Here is an 18526-nt window from a genome sequence, read left to right as displayed (position 1 = left end):
GCGTTAATGCTTCTTTTGCAAAGAAGGAAACCGTTGAAAATGTAGAGGAACTCGCTCAAGGTTCCTGATCTAGTTAGAGGAAAGTGAAAACACGAGCCCTGGTATTTTGATGTTGCTTCCGACATCACTCATCCTGACCATTCTGTGGGATTTTGTTTCTTTGGTTTATAGTATGAAGCAAGTAGTGTCCTTGTTCCGGAACTATCTCTGCTTCCGGTTTCAGCCTCTCTTTCAGGGTCTTTGAGATAATCCCGGCCAGACACAGAATCCCTTAGTGCCCTGTGCTGCTCCCCACCACGCCCCCGCCCTCACCGTCCATGGGATATCCTAAACAGATTCAACATTGACTTGGCCACCGGGTCGGTTTGTTAGCAGCCTGTAAGCCTCTTGGAGACACAGATTCGTGTCATCCTCGGAGCCCAGAACAGTGCCTAGCATGTGGCAGGGACTCAAATAATCAAGGAAGGAAGGAACAAATGAAGGAGGCAAAGAGGAAGGTAGAAAGCAGGAGGATTCACAATCACTCCAGTCCATGGATTTTATTTCCACTTTCCACACAGGCTTTTGCGTATTCTTATCAGGCCTCGCCCAGTGGTGTGGACCCATATGGACACTACGTATATGTTCGTGGAGAGGCTCTGGGAGTTAATTCTCAAGGAAAAATGAAGACGGAAAATCAATACTGTCCAGAATTGAAATCTATAGTAATGCCCTCCACTCCTTGTCCTTCTGAATCAGACTCACTGTCCCTTTTCCCTGGTTCCTTTTTACCTCCTGGATTGCCACTAACTGTCCTCCTTGAACAAAACAAACCCTTTCCCTTGTCTCTTTTTCACTGACGCGTACAGCGTACCTATCTTCAGGTATCTTATTCATCATCGCCTACGAACCCAGACCGCTTCCCTTCTGGTGAGGGATGCTATCTGTTTACTCTTTGATTTTTCACCTTCAGGGAATGCATTTTTATTCTTAAAATTTTTAACTTTCTGAGCCAAACTTCACATGTTACTAAATGTTCATCCTTTGTTCGTTTTAAACTGAATGCTCCTTAGGGCACCGCGAAGCGTGTGTCACGAACAGAAAACACCCGAAACGCCATACGTCAGAACTATAACTGAGAGGAGATGACTCTCTTGTCTTCTCTTGTCAAGTGTCAGAAGGTATCACGAGAAGGGGTTTGGCTGACGTAAAACTTAGATCAGTACGTGCCGCAAACAATACCTCTGGATGTTAGCTCTTCACCCTTCAGGCCTGGGCCCCAAATTCTGCCGTATCTGTTTTAGTTACCAAAGTGGTAGGAATGATACACATAAAACATTTTTTTTTTTTTAAATCTTGCTTTTGCCCATCACGCAACTGGCTTCTTTGTACCGGGGCGGCTGAAGGATTGCAGGGGGATTGGTTTATGTCGGTGTCAGGATAAGGAAGCCCAAGGGTGAAACGGAGCAGTCGCCCTTACAGCCAGGGGTAGACACAGATTGGACAGACACACAAGGACAGACCGGCCCCTGGGACACCGGAGCTGGCCAGCCCGAGCGTACGTGAGGCTGCCCGCTCACACCAAGCTCGAGTTGAGGCCAGCACGCCTGGGACTCCTGACTTCCTGTGCTTCCTGCTCTAAGCCCTGCTCCTCCAAGTACGTTCAACGTGGCAGACACAGACGTCAGCACGCCTCTCCCTTCAGCGTCAACGTAAAACCCGCAGCTGCTGCCGACGCCTGACCCTTCCGTGAACACACGGTTCGTGGGGGTAAAACCATTTGTGGCTAGAACTATGGGGAGGAGAAGGATTATGTGTAAAATTGTTCTTACGTTAAGTCCTTGTCCGTGGCGCATATCAGATTTTCTCCCCAGCAGCTGTCGGGCTCAGACTAGAGAACATGGGTTGCCCATTTCATTCCTTGTATGGGTTTGTGGACCTGTGTAAATTTCAGGCCGGCAGTCGGCAGGGACAGGACGTTGTAACCAAGCGGGGAAAGAGAAGGAAGGACGAGGAAAGTGTCGTTTTATGAGAATCTGAGAGCAAACACCAACTCTGGTCTCCGTCCGACGCCACGGGCTGTCCGGAGCCCTTGCGATCATGAGCCCATTTAGTCCTTACAGAAACCTTACGGCGTAGGGGCCAGAGGTCGTTAGATCTGTTTTTGCCTTCCTGGTTTTATGCTCACCGGTTTAGTGTGTCTGCCCACGATGTCGAGGGCAGATGGAAAGAACACTGGCGGGGAGTGGACAATCCTGGCTGTTTCCGGTCTTGCTTCGCTGGTAATGTGCTGGATGACCTTGAGGACAGCACCTACCCTCTCTGAACTTCGGTTTCCGTACCTGCAAAATGAAGAAGTTAGACAAAATCAGTGGGTTTTGAAGGCTTTTTTTTTTTTTTTTTTTAAGCCACTGACATTTTCTCTGATGCTCCAGAAGCTCAATTTAGCCGATAGAGTGGTCGCTGTGCTGTCTGAAGGCAGAGCCCCAGGCTTTGCCCGCACGCTCCACGGTGGGTCTGCTGGCCTCACGGGGCTCTTTTGAAACCATCCGTCAATCACTGAAGTCCGTGCGATCTGAGTCCTCTCTTCGCTCTGAAACAGTATGATTCTTTCATGTTATTCTGCCTGTTGGTGAATCATTTTTGACCAGAGGAGTTTTCAGCACAGAGAACCCGAGTTACCTTTTGTGAATCTATCATACCCATGACCTCACCTGCCCTATTCCAGAACATGGAGAATGTACTCAACTGAACTGCTCAGAACTGTCACGAGTCACCACAGAACACATAATGACAATTATTTTAGAACAGTCCCTGTGGTCTTGCAGACAGACATGCTTTCAATGAGTCACTTCAGGGGTCCCCCAAAGTCCCCTGAAACATATGGCTAGCGACTTTCCTCTGCAGCCACGCTGGGGTAGTGCTCTGTCCCATGGTCCCCTTCCTCTCCCTGGCTGGCATGCACACTTGCGGTTCGAAGAGAAAGCCCATGGGTCATCTCGGGCACTCTGTCCCGGAGAGGCGAACGGCTAACGTTTCTGCACAAACGGGAGAAGAGCCTTACTGGCCTCATGCACGGAGCAGACGCTCAGCAGATTCAGGCAGGCGGGCGAGCAAGGAGCCCCCCGGGTCCTGCTGCTCAGAGTGACGGGAGCCAAGTGCGACCCTTTCTCTTATTGGACCGTTAGGTTTGCTGCTAGCCCCCTCCTCTACTTAAAATCCTTTTGGCTGGCCTCCTTTTGTTGATTAGTATTTTTGTCACCATAAAATAAACTACATCAGGAAAAAAAAGAAACAGAACACATTTATAGACATTTATAAATGACCGTAAAGCAGATGGGCACCTGAGTGGTCCAGGCAATTGAGCATCGAACTCTTGATTTCTGCTCAGGTCATGCATGATCTCTGAGTGGTGGGATCGAGCTCCGCATCAGGCTCCACACTGAGCATGGAACGTGCTAAGATTCTCTCTTTCTCTTGCTCTCACAAAAAATTTTTTAATAATAAAAAAGTAAAAGATTGTTTAGTAGACACCTGTTTAACCACCATCTACATCAAGAAATAGAACATCCTAGAATCTCAGAAGGCATCCAGGTGTCCCCTTTCCATTCAGAACATCCTGTTTTATTCTGACAGGGGGTGGGTGGACAGAGGGTGACTACTTTTCCGGTGATCGTCTTCTTGTCTTTCTTTAAGGGCTTCACTGCCCTGAATATACGTCAAGTAGAGACAGTTTGGTTTAGCCTGCTTTTAAATTGTATATAAATCAAACCATTCTCTAAATATACGTTCCTGATTTACTTTCTTCACCGAACAGCATGAGAGAAGCATTTATCTATGTGTATCTGGAGTTCATTCATTTTCAGCGCTGTAAATTCCAAATGTGGCTTAACTAGGAATCATACGGAGATAAACATTGAGTACACGCAAGTTTGTGCAGCGCTAGGAGGAGAATCGCCAGGTCAAACAGCATGTAAAACTTTGGCTTTTTAGTTGGTGTTACACTGTTTTCCAACGTGATTTTATCTACAGTGAAACCCGCAGTGTATGAGAATTCACAGTCCCTCCCATTACTGCTAATATGTGGTATTGTCCGTATTCTTAATTTTTGCCAATCTAGCGGGCACGCAGATTATGTATGGTCTAATGCAACCGTATGGGTTAATTTTCATTTCCCTAATAATGCCATTTTCATATGCTTATTGGCCATCTGTACTTCCACTATTGTGATGTGTGTACCAGATATTTTGCCATCTATTCTATTGGGTTTTCTGCCCTGTTTTTCTTGGATTTAAGTGATTTATATATTCTAACAAATAAAAAATGAAAAAAACTTAAAGATACTACTTACTTACAAATATCTTTTGTGGCTCAGCTTCCCACTTTTTATGGTTTTTCTTTTGGTGAATAGACGCTCTTTATTTAAAAATACTCAAATTTAGGGGTGCCTGGGTGGCTCAGTCAGCTGAGCGTCTGACTTCGGCTCAGGTCATAATCTCGCGGTCTGTAGGTTCAAACCCCGCGTCGGGCTCCGTGCTGACAGCTCAGAGCCTGGAGCCTGCTTTAGTCTCCCTCTCTCTCTCTCTGCCCCTCCCCTGCTCATGTTCTGTCTCTCTCTTTCAAAAATAAACATAAAACATTAAAAAAAATTTTTAAATAGTCAAATTTATAAATATTTGCCATTTCGGTTAACACTTTTTGTGTAATTTACTTTAAAAATTCCTGCCACACTTCAAGATCATGAAAATATTTTTTCTTTTAAATTTATTTATTTATTTTTGAGAGAGTGCCCTCACCCATATGCACACAGGCATGGGGGAGGGGCAGAGAGAGAGAGGAAGAGAGAATCCACATAGGCTCCGAACTGTCAGTGCAGAGCCTGACGTGGGCATCCACACTCGATCCCACGAACCATGAGATCGTGACCTGAGCTGAAATCAAGAGCCCGACACTTAACCGAGCCATCCAGGCGCCCTCAAAAGTATTTTTCTGTATTTTCTTCTTAAAGCTTTCCTTTCAAATTGTCCATTTGCAAATGACCTTTTGAGTGGTAAGCCCCTTTTTTCCAAGTGGATAGCCAATTATATTCCTCCCAGTTAGCAGGAAGTCAGTCACACATTCTGTCAACCATGGTCACTGCCGCAGCCCTTCTGTGTGAGTAGAGTGTCTGTTCATACAAAGGTCTGTTTATGGGCTCTCTTCCTGGGTACATCTCTCCAGACCTAAACCACACTACGTTGGTTTCTACCGCTTTCAAATATCTTGATACCTGGTTGGACAAGCCTTCCTCTCCCCCTGCCATTTTGTTCTGTTTTCTCAGTGGCTTTGGCCATCCTCAGTAATTTGTAATTCCAAATTTTAGAAGCAACTTCTGTGGTTCACAAAACACCTGTGGGGTTTTTTGTTGTGATTCATTTAACCTGTCAGTCATTTATTACAAGGATATTCATATCTTTGCAGTCCTTGCCCTTCCAATGGCTAAACATGATATATTTCCCCATTCATTCAGGTTTTCTTTAATGTCTCTCAGTAAGGTTTTATTATTATCCCCTGAGGAGGTCTTACATATTTTTGTTGAATTCATTCCTGGGTATTAAATTGTTCTATGGTACTGTGAAAAGTGTCTTGTTAAATTGTTTCATTTTCCATCTCTATACTGTAGGCGTAGAGAAATACAATTAATTTTGATATATTAATTTTATACTCAGCAAACTTGCCAAACTTTCATTAATTCTGATAGGAGTCTGTAGGTGCTGTGGGGTTTTTTTAGGTAGAAAATCATATTATTTGTGACTAATGCCAGTTGTGTTTCTTCCTAATTGTTATGCCATTCTTTCTTTTTCCTCAGTTATTCTGTGGATTAAAACCTTCAGTATAGTGTTTGATGGAGGGGTGATAATTAGTGTCTGTTTTTAAATTTTTCCATTCAGAGGGAAAGTTTTCAACATTTTGCCATTAGGTATAATGTTTCCTGAAGGTTTTTGTTTCTTTGGTTTTGTAGACAACCTTTACCATTTTTAAGGAAGTACCTTATTATTTTTGTTACGTTAGCGGAGTGTTGTTCTGTCTTTATTAACCCAGCAGTTTCTAACTGTGCATACATCTGGGCATCCTGTTTACTTAAGGAGCACTTACTTCTGCAAATGCATTTCTTTTTTTTTTTTTAGCATTCCTCATATCATCAATGATGGAGTTCACTTTTTCGCCTAATTATCAGTACACAGGGCCCGGACTCCCCTCGTAAGTGACACACTGGCATATTCTGTGGTTGTGTCTGGGGCAGTCATACTGGTTTAAACTATTTGATCTTTCAAAGCGTCCATTCCTTACTTCCTGGACCCATGGAATGCACCTGCCTGCTAGATGGTCTGGAGAATTATTCTTTTTTAAGATGAGTTTTTTTCAACTTTTAAAAATCTTGTCTCAGAAAAACCTGATTTAGCAGTATCATTCTTCCTTTCTCCTATTACATCCTGGCCCATCAACTGTCTTCAAAGTGTCCATAAAAGGTTTAAATAACCATGATTAATTTTTTTTCCTTTTTCAAGTTTTCATTTAAATCCAAGTTAGTTAACACACCGTGTAATATGAGTTTCGGGTATAGAATTGAGTGATTCATCACTCACATCCAACACTCAGTGCTCGTCACAAGTGCCCTCCTTATTAAATCTATGCCAAGGTCAACTTGGGGATCTTTCTGTGTTTTATTATGTTTGCATAGTATTCTGTAATATGCCTTATTGCTTCCAGGTAATGAACTGTGGAGTAATTAAGGTGATCTGGAAACTCCTGACAAGCCAGGTTCAGAGAACAAACTATAAGGAGGGTGGTGGCTGAAGCGAGGCATGGGTCATTTTCACTGAAGTGACTGTTCAGTTTGGCTGTTTTCACTGGGTAGCAAGAGAAGGTTGAGGTGTATTAAAGAGCTAGCCGGTTTTCGGGAAAGACTTTTTCTCTGCACTGGATCTGAGGTCTTGTTTCTAAAGAGAGGTTCTAGGTATGAGTCATATATAGTAATGTAGAGTGATAATTGGCAGATAATGATTAGCAATGTATGTATTTTGTGCTACAGATGTAAGTAGCTATGGATGTACATGTGGTTTACAGCTGGTACCCCAGGGAACAAGGGAATTTGTGCTTTGGGGTATGAGACATGTGTCCCTCCAAACTTGTACTTGAAATATGTCACTTCTGCAGACAAGATTAGGTCTATAATTTTATTGCAGCTTTCTTTAGTGTTGGAGTTGGAATAAAATAATAGGCCCAGAGTTAAAAAAAAAAATACAGTATAACTTTCAGAGGAGAATAGGGGAAAATGGAATTATAAAATTAATCAAGCAAAAATAACTAAAGAAAGAGAAGAAAGAAACAGAAAAGGTGGGGAAAAGACAAAGTACAGAACTAACATGGGAAATATAAATCTAACTATAAGTAACTAAATAGATCAGTAATTTAAATAAGAATTTTAAATAAATAAGTTGAGTTCTCTTGTTTAAAGATAACCATTTTCAGATTTTTTTAGGTAATAGCCAGCAATATATATATTTTTTAATGACTCGTCTAAAAAATAAGGATTCAGAAAAGTTGAATAGACCCAAGAGAAATATTACCTGCAAGTGTATCACCATATTAATGCGGGATAAGACTTACAGGCAGGGGCACCTGGGTGGCTCAGTCAGTTAAGCATCTGACTCTTAATTGCGGCTCAGGTCATGATCTCACAGGATCTTCGTGGGATTGAGCCCCACATCAGGCTCCACACCGATAGGCTGGGATTCTCTCTCTCCGTCTCTCTACCCCTCCCCTACTTGCATGCTCTCTGTATCTTCCCTCCCCCACTCTTTCCCACTCTCTCTCTCTCAAAGATAAATAAACAAACAAAAAAAAAACTTCCTCCAAAACACATCCAAGAGCAGAGGATATAACCTGGGGTGTCTACCAAGCATTATAGGTAGAAATATTTCTAATAGGTGAACCATGACAGCAGAGAAAGCCAAGGACAAGTCCTCAGCTCCTTTCATGGAGTTAGTAACCATTACATCTAGTGGCTTTGTACCACATCAACTTAGTTATGCCAAAACTGCTTCCCAGGATTGCCTTTCTAGTGTTGGTCTGGATTGGGATTGGGCAGAGGAGAACTTTGTAGAACATCGGATGGCAGAGTAGAGGAGCTGCCACTTTTACAGTCCACGTTTGTGCCATCCTGCTTGTACATGTCACTGGTCATCTGGCAATGTCAGATCTACAGCTAGCTCAGCTCCCTCCAGGTTGTTCACTTGGGTTCCGGAGTCCCAGGCCAGCTGTGTGTGCGTTCTGGGGTGAAAGGCACCAGTTCTCCTCAGGGCACCAACATCCCTGAGGAGACAGGGATGTCTACCCCAGAGACAGACAAACTGTTCCAGGTTTTCCTCAAGGCTTCAAGTACACCTTTGCTCTCCCCAAATTCACATTCGGCTCTTGTTACCACGGTCAGCCAGACAGCCTATGGTAACGTCAAGCCCAGCACACCTGCAAAGACAGCAGCCTCACAGAGATTCTTAACCTGCAACCACAGAGGCAGGTTAACTAACTGCTACAAAAAATTCCTCATTCTAGAACATTCCGAGTGATCAGTTTAATGGATACGTTACTCAAACTTGAAATAGTCAGTAAAGGAAAGGCAAATTAGAGGAAGTCAATCTTACTCATGAACATAGCTGCGAACATCTTAAATAAAATATCAGCAAACCAAATCTAGCGTGAAGCATCAGCTTTCTAAGAAATTTTTATGATAAGGGTGCCTGTTTTAAATAACATTCTGGCCCATAGATTGAGTGGAAAGATAACACCCTGTTACGAGATACAACCTTGCTTTGGCAGAAGTACACAATCAAACCTGCAAAAATCACCCTGGGATTATTCTGAAGCAAACCCAGACATATCACTTAATCAGTAGAGATTGGACGATGCCAGAATGGATGTAGAGAGAACAGTTAGTATCTGTTACAGTACAGGAATATCCAGTAGCGTGGTCTAAGCCTTTGACCCAAGGGTGATGGTATTGGAGATGAATGAATATGGACATAATCAAAGGAAACTGGGGAAGAAATTTGGCATGGTGAAGTAATGGGTCAGCTTATTCATTTGAATGCCCTGGGCTAATGGCAATTAACTTTATCAAGGGATTTTCAGTGTAGACACTAAAGTGCATTATTGCACATCTAGGAATTGTCATTCATTTCTTTGTCCGTTAAACGGGCACTTACCTAGGGAAAAGAGGAAGTAAAATTCAACTGAACAAAGCTGCACTCAGGGACTGTCCAAATCATCCAGCTTCATCACCCCTGGTAAAACCTTCCAGAACCTAAGGATTGTTGATAAGGATATTTGAGAGACTTCTATGTTTCCAGAATAATGCTGCTTGCAATTACAGTAAAACCTTGGTTTGCGGGCATAATTCGTTCCAGAAACATGCTTGTAATTCAAAGCACTCTTATATTAAAGCGAATTTCAAGGACCATTGGCTCAGCTGTGATCATGTGACATTGGGCGTCACGTACTACTCGTATTGCAAGACATTGCTTGTTTATCAAGTTAAAATTTATTAGAAATGTTTGCTCATCTTGTGGAACACGTGCAGAGCAAGTTACTTGCAATCCAAGGTTTTACTGTACTTCAAAATTTGTGGTTTCTTTCCTTCTCTTTTAAAAATTTTCTCATTTCTAATATTTTAAGTATTTTCTCATTTTTTTTGTAATTTTTCTGTGAAAATGGCTGATCAGTTATATATCAACCAGCATTTCTTTCTTTGTGACCAGTAGACTCACCTCTGACACAGGACATTTTTTGAGTCCGCAGCTGTTCTAGTCTGCATTTTTTGTTGCTTAATTTTTATTAGCTGATTTTCTTTGGTTGGTTGTTTTATTTTGTTTTGCTTACAAAGTACCAAAGTTATATCCAGTAGACCAAGAACTGTTTTGTATACACCATAGACACTGAGCAACTAGTCAACCGTGAATATTGTGGCGTTTACCAGTAAGTGAATGCTGGAGCATTGTGAGTTTTTAATTTGCTTTTTAACTTTACTACTAAATAGAAAGGCAAGATTTGATGAAAAAGGCATGAATGATGCATTTATATGTACAATTCTACATTAGCCAGGATGATACCATAAAAACTAACATTATTTGAGGGCTAACTGTATACCAGGCATGGTTCTGATTTATATATTAATTCATTTAATTCTTACAGAAATCCTGTGAGGTAGGACTGTTATCCCATTTTCCAGATGAGGAAATTGAGGCACAAAGAAATGAGGTAACTTTCTCAAGGTAACACATTTATCGTTTGCCCCCTCTGGGGTATGGACCCAGATTTGGTCATTTGAGGGCAGTATTGAGGCCCCTAACTACTACTCTGTGTTGGAATGAATAGCTCTATTAGAAAGTGGATCTCCTGAGATCTGTTAAGCCAAGTGTAGATATGTTGCTGATGTATGTGGAGATGGGAAACAATAGTTCCATCAGTGGGAGTTTTAAATATTTTAGTTCTGTTTATTATGGCTGAAAAACAAAATTAGAAGTGTATATACCTTCTTGCACAAATATGTTCAACAGAAGTCTGGAGAAATGTTGAATCCTGTTTTCAAAGACAGAATTGATATCTTTGGCTAGATTCTCTGTATTTTTTTCCTTTCTCAATGACATCTTCTACTGTAATGTCGTTTCTTCTTTATTGGGAATCACTATTTACCGCTTACTATTTATTTAACTTCAGTGAAAATTGTATGCAAATCAGATATTTTGTGGACACTTCTTGAAGTTAAGGGGCATCACTGCAACCTAGAGATGGGAACTTCCAAGATTGTCATGACTCTAGGAGTCCCTGATTCCTGGACATACAGAGGTTTCTTAGACAGTGAGTGAGGTTCATGTAATTCTGAAATGCTGTCTAGAGTTTAAGGTTCAAGCGGTTGGCGACTGTCTTTTCATCTTTGTGTACCCAGGATACAGCCATCTAGTAGACACCTAGGAGATACTGAGCGAATGAATGAATGAATGAATGACATTTTATCAACTTACTCCTTCATTATGCAACTAGAAATTAATATACTTCAGTAGTTTGAGTTTATGCTAGCCTTTCATGGTTTAAAATCTTAGGGATTTTGAATTTAAATTGTTATTTTACTTTTTTCTCTCCACATATAGGGATTACTTGTGCCTTTAAGAAAATCATGTACATCTTTTGGTACAGTGAAAAATATCCCAAGTCCAGGGACATCTTTTATTTTAGAATGTTGAAAATGATATTTTAAATATTTTGAGATTTTAACTGTCAGTACTAATAAACATTTGAGTATGGTAGAAATCACCCATAACTGGGGCGCCTGGGTGGTGCAGTCGGTTAAGCGTCCGACTTCAGCCAGGTCACGATCTCGCGGTCCGTGAGTTCGAGCCCCACGTCGGGCTCTGGGCTGATGGCTCAGAGCCTGGAGCCTGTTTCCAATTCTGTGTCTCCCTCTCTCTCTGCCCCTCCCCCGTTCATGCTCTGTCTCTCTCTGTCCCAAAAATAAATAAACGTTGAAAAAAAAAATTTTTTTAAAAAGAAATCACCCGTAAGTGACAGCTAACAGAGAATTACTCTTCACTGTTAAGTTTCCTGGACGTTGGGGACGGGTACATTTTCCTCAATAGAAGCCCCTTCCATTTTGTTTCAGGATCTACAACAAAATGTTTTGTGCAAGGGTATAATTTAACCGGGTTTTATATTTACGCTTATACTTAAAAAAAATCATACCAAAACAAGTTGGTAATATTGAAAACACCTCCTTCCATAATATCGATTCTCAAAGTCTTGCACACCCAGGCTGATAAAGTATCCACTGTGGTTAGGCACTGTGTTATACGTGTGGCTGTGTCACCGTCCTAACCGTATATTCTCTAATTGCGATTTTTCAGACCCCTGGGGCCTTACCTAACCACTCAGTTGCAACTAAGAGCGGAGCTGTCCTGGACCACAAGATGTCACTCTAGGTCTCCCAGTAACCTTTAGAGGAGCAGCGAATGACCCTTGGACAAAGGTTAACTGTTAGGTAACAATCACTCTGCTTTTCCCCAGGACACTCATGTCAGGTTTGCCCTCAGACCTCAACTGCCCTCACTCCCCATCACTAGGCCAACAGAGTTAGGTACTCATGTTTCAGTAAAATAGAAGAGAAAACAAAATGGAGCGACAAGAGGGGGGCTCAGAGACGACGTTTCTGAGACACATGTACGTGTGGCCTGGCAAAGACACCCCTGGCAAAACAGCCTCCCGGAACTGAACGATGCCCTGATCCTGATGAGACTTTGCAAGGGTGGAAATTTGGCAGTAACAGGTACAAGGGAATCTAACATACCTGGTGTGATGACTTAAGAGGAAGATATTTTCTTGTACTTCACAAGCCATTGGTACTTTAGAGAAGACAAACATTTTCTTTTCAGGGATGGGAACCTTGACTTTTTTTTTTTTTTTAATTTTTTTTTTTCAACGTTTATTTATTTTTGGGACAGAGAGAGACAGAGCATGAACGGGGGAGGGGCAGAGAGAGAGGGAGACACAGAATCGGAAACAGGCTCCAGGCTCTGAGCCATCAGCCCAGAGCCTGACGCAGGGCTCGAACTCCCGGACCGTGAGATTGTGACCTGGCTGAAGTCGGACGCTTAACTGACTGTGCCACCCAGGCGCCCCTACCTTGACGTTTTTAAAAAGACGTTTAGAAAGCAGAGAGATCACAGACTTTTGTCCTAAGAGAAAGGATGTAAACATGATCAATTTAGGTATTATTCTAGAAGGCAATTTGTGAACTGAGTTGTTCTTCGAAAAATAAAGATTGCCAACATGTATTTGATGATATATCAGAATGAGCGCGTTTTGTATGATTATGATACTGTAGTTCTGATCACCAAGAGTCTTCATCTTTTAGAGGTGTGAACTGAGGTATTTATGCATCAAATGGTATAATGAGGTTTGCTTCAAAGTGATGCTAGGAGTGGGGTAGGATGGGTGACAGAAGGAACAAGACTAATTGTGAGTTGCTAACTGTTGAATCGGGTGGTGGAGAGCGTCCGGGTTTAAAATATTCCATAGTCGTAAGTGGGGGACACTGCCACCTGGATCCGAGCGGGCGTCTGTTCATCCTGACCTGTTTCCCAAGATTCAGGTGGTAGCCCGGCACTGCCTTTTGGAACCAGTGAGGTCCTGCAGTTTGTGATTGGTTGTGCGAGCCAAAAAAAGTTTCCATTTGTGTCCCAAATATAATTTTAAAACTGTCAGAAGTTGATCCCACTATCTCGTTTTTCAGAATTTCTTGAAAAAGTTTATTCACTCCCAACGGTGTCTTGGATGATTGTATATAGTTCTAGCATAATCCCTCTTAGACTTCAACTTCTCATTTTGAAATTTCTAAGGTACTCAGATTGCTCTCCGGTAGAAGTGCCTTTAGCTTTTTGATGATTTCCAGTGCTCTTTGAAATTTTTCCAATCTTCACAGCACTTTTTCACTGAGGATTGGCAACCAGCCCAAACATAGGTCCCCGACTTTTCAGACACATCAGCGTTGGTTAAAATGGGAATAGAGTGGCCCTGTTTCGTTTCCTTTATCCTTCCTAAAAGATGTAGAATTTTACGTTAGCCTTTGTGGGGAGTAGTAGCATGTCATCTCTAATCCCTAGTGAACTCACATGCTTTTTCTGAGGCATAGTAATGCAGAATCTGTTATCTTACTTGGAATGTAATTTTTATCATTTCCAGCAGCGTTGTATCGAATACTAGTTTGCTTTAAAACTTCTGCCCAATGATATCCTGCAGCCTATCCAATGCACTTTTACATGGACACAAGGAAAGATGCTAGATTCTTCTTCATATCCAGATATTTCACAGTGCGCTCATGTTTATATAATGACAGACATCCAGCATTCAAGTGATTTCGTCCGAAACACATTCACTTCACTGTGCATTTTTTAAATGAAATCATACAGTTGAGCTACTCCATAGATTTAGTATTTTGTTCCTTATTTTTTCCACTAAATTAATTGTCACAACATTTTCCTTCCACTTCCTGGAGTCATTTCTTTTTTTTTTCTTTTTTTTTTTTAAAAATTTTTTTTAACGTTTATTTATTTTTGAGACAGAGAGAGACAGAGCATGAACAGGGGAGGGGCAGAGAGAGAGGGAGACACAGAATCTGAAACAGGCTCCAGGCTCTGAGCTGTCAGCACAGAGCCCGACATGGGGCTCAAACTCACGGACCGTGAGATCCTGACCTGAGCTGAAGTCGGATGCTTAACCGACCAAGCCACCCAGGCGCCCCTCCTGCAGTCATTTCTTAAAATTACTTTCGCTTTGGATGCACTGAAAATTTGTGAAAGAAGTGATTATTATTCCCTTAGTCCATTTGATTATATGTGTGAATTATTATATGTATTCTGCAGGCCAGCACACATCTGAGTTAACTACGTGTGTAGTTATGATGCGATCCGATGGCTTGTTTTCTCCCCACGGCACTGGAAATTTATTACCCCCCACGGACTACAGAAAGCCTTCTTGAAGTACTGATGCATTCTTGTGAATGCCATTATTCAAATCACTCTTTAACTTTTTTTGTTTGCTTTGAACGCTCACTGTTCAAGAGGTACAGTGCTAGGTCTATGAAATAACAGAGGTATGCACTCTGATCACACAACCCAGAGGGGACAGCCATGGAAATGATGACAATATCTGGTGTCCAAAATTTTCAAGAACAAAAATTATCCCAATTCTCACAATAAAGCCTCCCATATTTATCTTGCAACAATAAAAGTACAAAGCCAAAAAGTCAAAAGCGTAAAATTGAATTTTTTTTTTAAACAAAAAATTAGTATTTATTCCTACCGTGCGGCTTGTATAGATCAGCACACTCCCCTGCGGCCACCACCTGGGGACAAAGAACCTACAGTTAGTGACAACTGGACACGGAGAGGGAACGGACTGAATAAGCCCCTTCATCGACCACCCTTCAGCCTTCTCAGACCCCTAGGAATGTGCCCCCCATACAGACTGCCTCAGCTGAGTTGGCCCTGAGCTCATTTTCCTGGGAAGTTGTGGCCTCCTTTGTGGTAATGTAATATGCGTCCAGCTCATATACCCTTGCCCTTTGTATGTCAGTCATAGAATCCCAATCAAAGAATGGGATCAAAGAATGTTAGAGCCAGAAGACGGTCATCTTATCCAAGTTCTTCATTTTACAGAAGAGGTATCATTAAGCTGCTTGCCTCAGATCACATAGTTCGTAGGATTAAAGCTTAATTCAAGATAAGGGAAAGATATTGGTGTTTATTAGTGATGACTTGGAGGTAAATACTGGCAAGGTAATCTGGCAGCACCTATTAACGGGGTAGCGCATGGGAAATAATTTTACGCATGAAATGTTTTTGTTCTTACCCAGCTTGTTATGTAAAGGCAATACCCCAATAACTTTTTTTCTGTATATGCCAACAGAAGGTGGAGTCTAAAAAATAGTGATAAAAAAGTAAAGGTAGGTAACAGACTCTATGACCGTTTTTCATCAAGACAGATCTCAATATATTAATACTGTGTAACATGACCGCCAGCTCAGTTAATCCCTGGAGACCAGCCATGGTCCAGTCGCTGCTCTTGACTCAGTCATGGACAGCGTACCCTGTTCTAACTTACATGCCAGCAAAAAATACGAGGCACAGGTGCGGTTTTTCCTCTCTGCTCTGCTCTGCCTTTTAGGGTGAAAGATCTGTTGTACTTAAATTGACCGCTGACGCCTTTTGGCCTAGAAATGACCTCCAAAAAAATCACAATAGTGAGCTGTGCCTATATAAATAATAACAGGGCTGTGATTTTGTAGGGAAGCCAATTCTAAAGTTAGACTCTGACGAAACGAACATGAGCTACGTACCAGCTGACCCTAATGCACAAACACTGTTTACTCCCGAGGATGAAGAAGAAAGGCTAACCACTCACTGATCACAACAGAGCTTTCTGGCTCTACCGTTCTGTCTGTAGCTGTTTTCAAGGGGCAATTTTACATGGGACTGACTTGTCAATAACTCAAATAGGCTTTCATATTTTAAACGTAGAATTCATTTCTGTTCTGTTTCCCAGTAGGAAATGCAGTTTTACACATTTTTCCTTTCTGTATCATGCAAATAGTTAAATACTTCCGGCCGCTGCTGAGTCTCCACTTTAAAAATAGAAAATGCTACTGCGTTTCTGGCCCATCCCCCACCTGCTCCTTACTAACCCCGCTCCAAGTGTTTCTGAATAGAGCTCAGTATCCAGGCCATTCTCCAGTTAGCACACAGGAATCTTTGTGAAAGTCTCAAGGGAAGGAAAAAGTAGTTAGAAATCCCGTCGCTGGTATTTCTTCTGGCTAGAGCAATTGCACTTATGATACCTGGTTGTCGCAGACAGAAACGTCTACGACACGATGCCCGCAGATATTGCTGTTGAAAGGGACTGCGTACAGCAGATCCTCACGAAAAGAAGGCTAGCGAGTGTAGAAGAACGTTCTACTAAACGAAAAGCTAGCTGGGCTATTCTGACCAGTCAAGGTTAGTATAGCGGCCATTGCAAATCCGTTGGTATCCTGCAGTAAACTATGTTGACCTGTTTTTCGCAAATACTAACTTTAAGCTGTGGGTGCTTTCCAGAACGCGGGTTCTGAAATGTAAATGTATGGCATGGCAGAGGACCGCACTGTTTTCACTTTTTAGTGCATGGAGAATGCATCTGTGGACCCATTTCTATGACTGTAGATTAAACACAACGGTAAACTCTTAGCCTCTGGGTTGTTGACCTCTCTGTTTCCGCAGGTGCTTCCAAGTTGGTATGGAAACAAAGAAAGATGCTGTTAAGCAGGAAAAGACTGTTCACAAGCCGTCAAAGATGAACATTTTGAATCACTTAAATTGGACCAGAACGTAGGAGGGTGATGGAGGCAAGAAAATGAATAGAATGGGTTCCTTAGAATACGCTGACACAAAGTTATTAATTTTAGGAATAAAAAAATGTGAAACGTATAAAGGGGAATGAGCACAGTACCAGAGGGGAGCTTTGTGAGGAAATTAGTTTTAAAAAGAATACTCTAAATGTAAATTTTAGTGGAACACCAGTATGGTCAATAATAGACCTAACTGTTGGGAATGCAGACTCGAAGGTGACCCTTGTTCCAGGAAACCTCTATTTCCAAAAAGGCTGCAAGACTTGCATTTACTGTGTAACAGATGAAATCTGAGAATATTACTGATAAAGTATTACAAATTTTAAAAATCTAAAAGAATACTTTTAAATAGGATGAAATACTATCACTTCGTTAAAAGACTGAGAAAACTCCCTAATGCTTCCTCCCCAGCACACATTGCCTTTCAGTTACTTTTTAACTGTACAATTATCAATAAAAATTAAGGATAGATTAGCATGAATAGAAAGTAGTTGACTACAAAGAAGACAGTAGTCAGCAAGTGTTTATTGAGCGATTACTGTGTCCTAGGCATTGTGTTAGAGGATGGAAAGCAGTAATAAATAGTCTCATCATTTGCACGGTCCTTAGATCCAGGAGGAATTTAGGCAATTGTTGTAGAATAAAGAGCATTTTGTTCCTTCTTCAGTGAAGACTAAATTACCTAAATATGCACTTGACCACAGGTACGAGCAGCATACAAGAGTTCGGCAAGGTGGCTAAAAACAAACAAACAAAAATTAATTCAACTGGATGAGTCTCACACATTTTCACTTAAGACAGACTCCAGAGAAAGTTGAAAATAAGCTGTAAAATTGTATTTTAAAATCTAATTTTGTGTAGAGAAAATAGAGTTTTACACAATTTTCCTTGACATAGTTTAAATATATTAAAAATAAAAAGGAAATGTCCTATGCTTCAATAAAAAAAAAAAAGTCTTGGCAAACTTTCATTAGATTTAGCTTCAAATGTTTCCAGCACTGTTAATGAGAATGTAAACAGGCCCATTTTGCTGAAGATAATTTGATGACATATATCAGAATCTTAAGAATTTACTCTAAGCAGATAATTAGACACATTCACAAAAATAAGAAATAATATTAATTCCTCAAAACTAAAGGCCCCCTAAACATTCACTAGGAGATTAAATAAATAATGGTATACCTATACAATGACATATGCATTATAGCCATTTATTTTTTTTATTTTTATTTTTTTTTAAATGTAGCACACTTTTTCAACGTTTATTTATTTTTGGGACAGAGAGAGACAGAGCATGAACGGGGGAGGGGCAGAGAGAGAGGGAGACACAGAATCGGAAACAGGCTCCAGGCTCTGAGCCATCAGCCCAGAGCCTGATGCGGGGCTCGAACTCACGGACCGCGAGATCGTGACCTGGCTGAAGTCGGACGCTCAACCGACTGCGCCACCCAGGCGCCCCACATTATAGCCATTTAAAATGTTGTAGAATTATATCTATAAATGAAAGCAAAAGGTTAAAAATAATCTGAGCAGTATGGTTGCATCTTGATTAAAAAGTGTGCATTTAGAAAAACATTA

The 18526-nt window shown here is 41.4% G+C and overlaps 1 protein-coding gene and 1 long non-coding RNA gene across 6 annotated transcripts in view; one reads left to right on the top strand and one right to left on the bottom strand.

The window, feature by feature from the left end:
* ASB5 (ankyrin repeat and SOCS box containing 5) overlaps positions 1-18526 on the top strand; it is a 57081-nt gene that overhangs the window by 13229 nt on the left and 25326 nt on the right. The window contains exon 1 of one of the 5 annotated variants that reach the window (XM_045452377.1): positions 12072-12334. The exons of 3 other annotated variants lie outside the window; for them this stretch is intronic. In XM_045452377.1, the coding sequence (XP_045308333.1) occupies positions 12298-12334 (37 nt within the window). In that variant the 5' untranslated portion in view covers positions 12072-12297. Of the gene's footprint in view, positions 1-12071; positions 12335-16319; positions 16560-18526 lie in introns of those variants that run through there. One more of the 5 variants, XM_045452375.1, reaches the window with a different exon arrangement.
* Positions 1278-15025, bottom strand: LOC123584577. The gene is made up of 2 exons (XR_006705539.1): positions 14869-15025; positions 1278-2321 (listed from the first exon to the last, which is right to left on the bottom strand). It is a non-coding gene; the product is annotated as an uncharacterized LOC123584577 (long non-coding RNA).

Source organism: Leopardus geoffroyi, chromosome B1, assembly GCF_018350155.1.
Source record: "Leopardus geoffroyi isolate Oge1 chromosome B1, O.geoffroyi_Oge1_pat1.0, whole genome shotgun sequence".
Taxonomy (NCBI): Eukaryota; Metazoa; Chordata; class Mammalia; order Carnivora; family Felidae; genus Leopardus; species Leopardus geoffroyi.
This window is presented reverse-complemented; position numbering and strand designations above follow the sequence as displayed.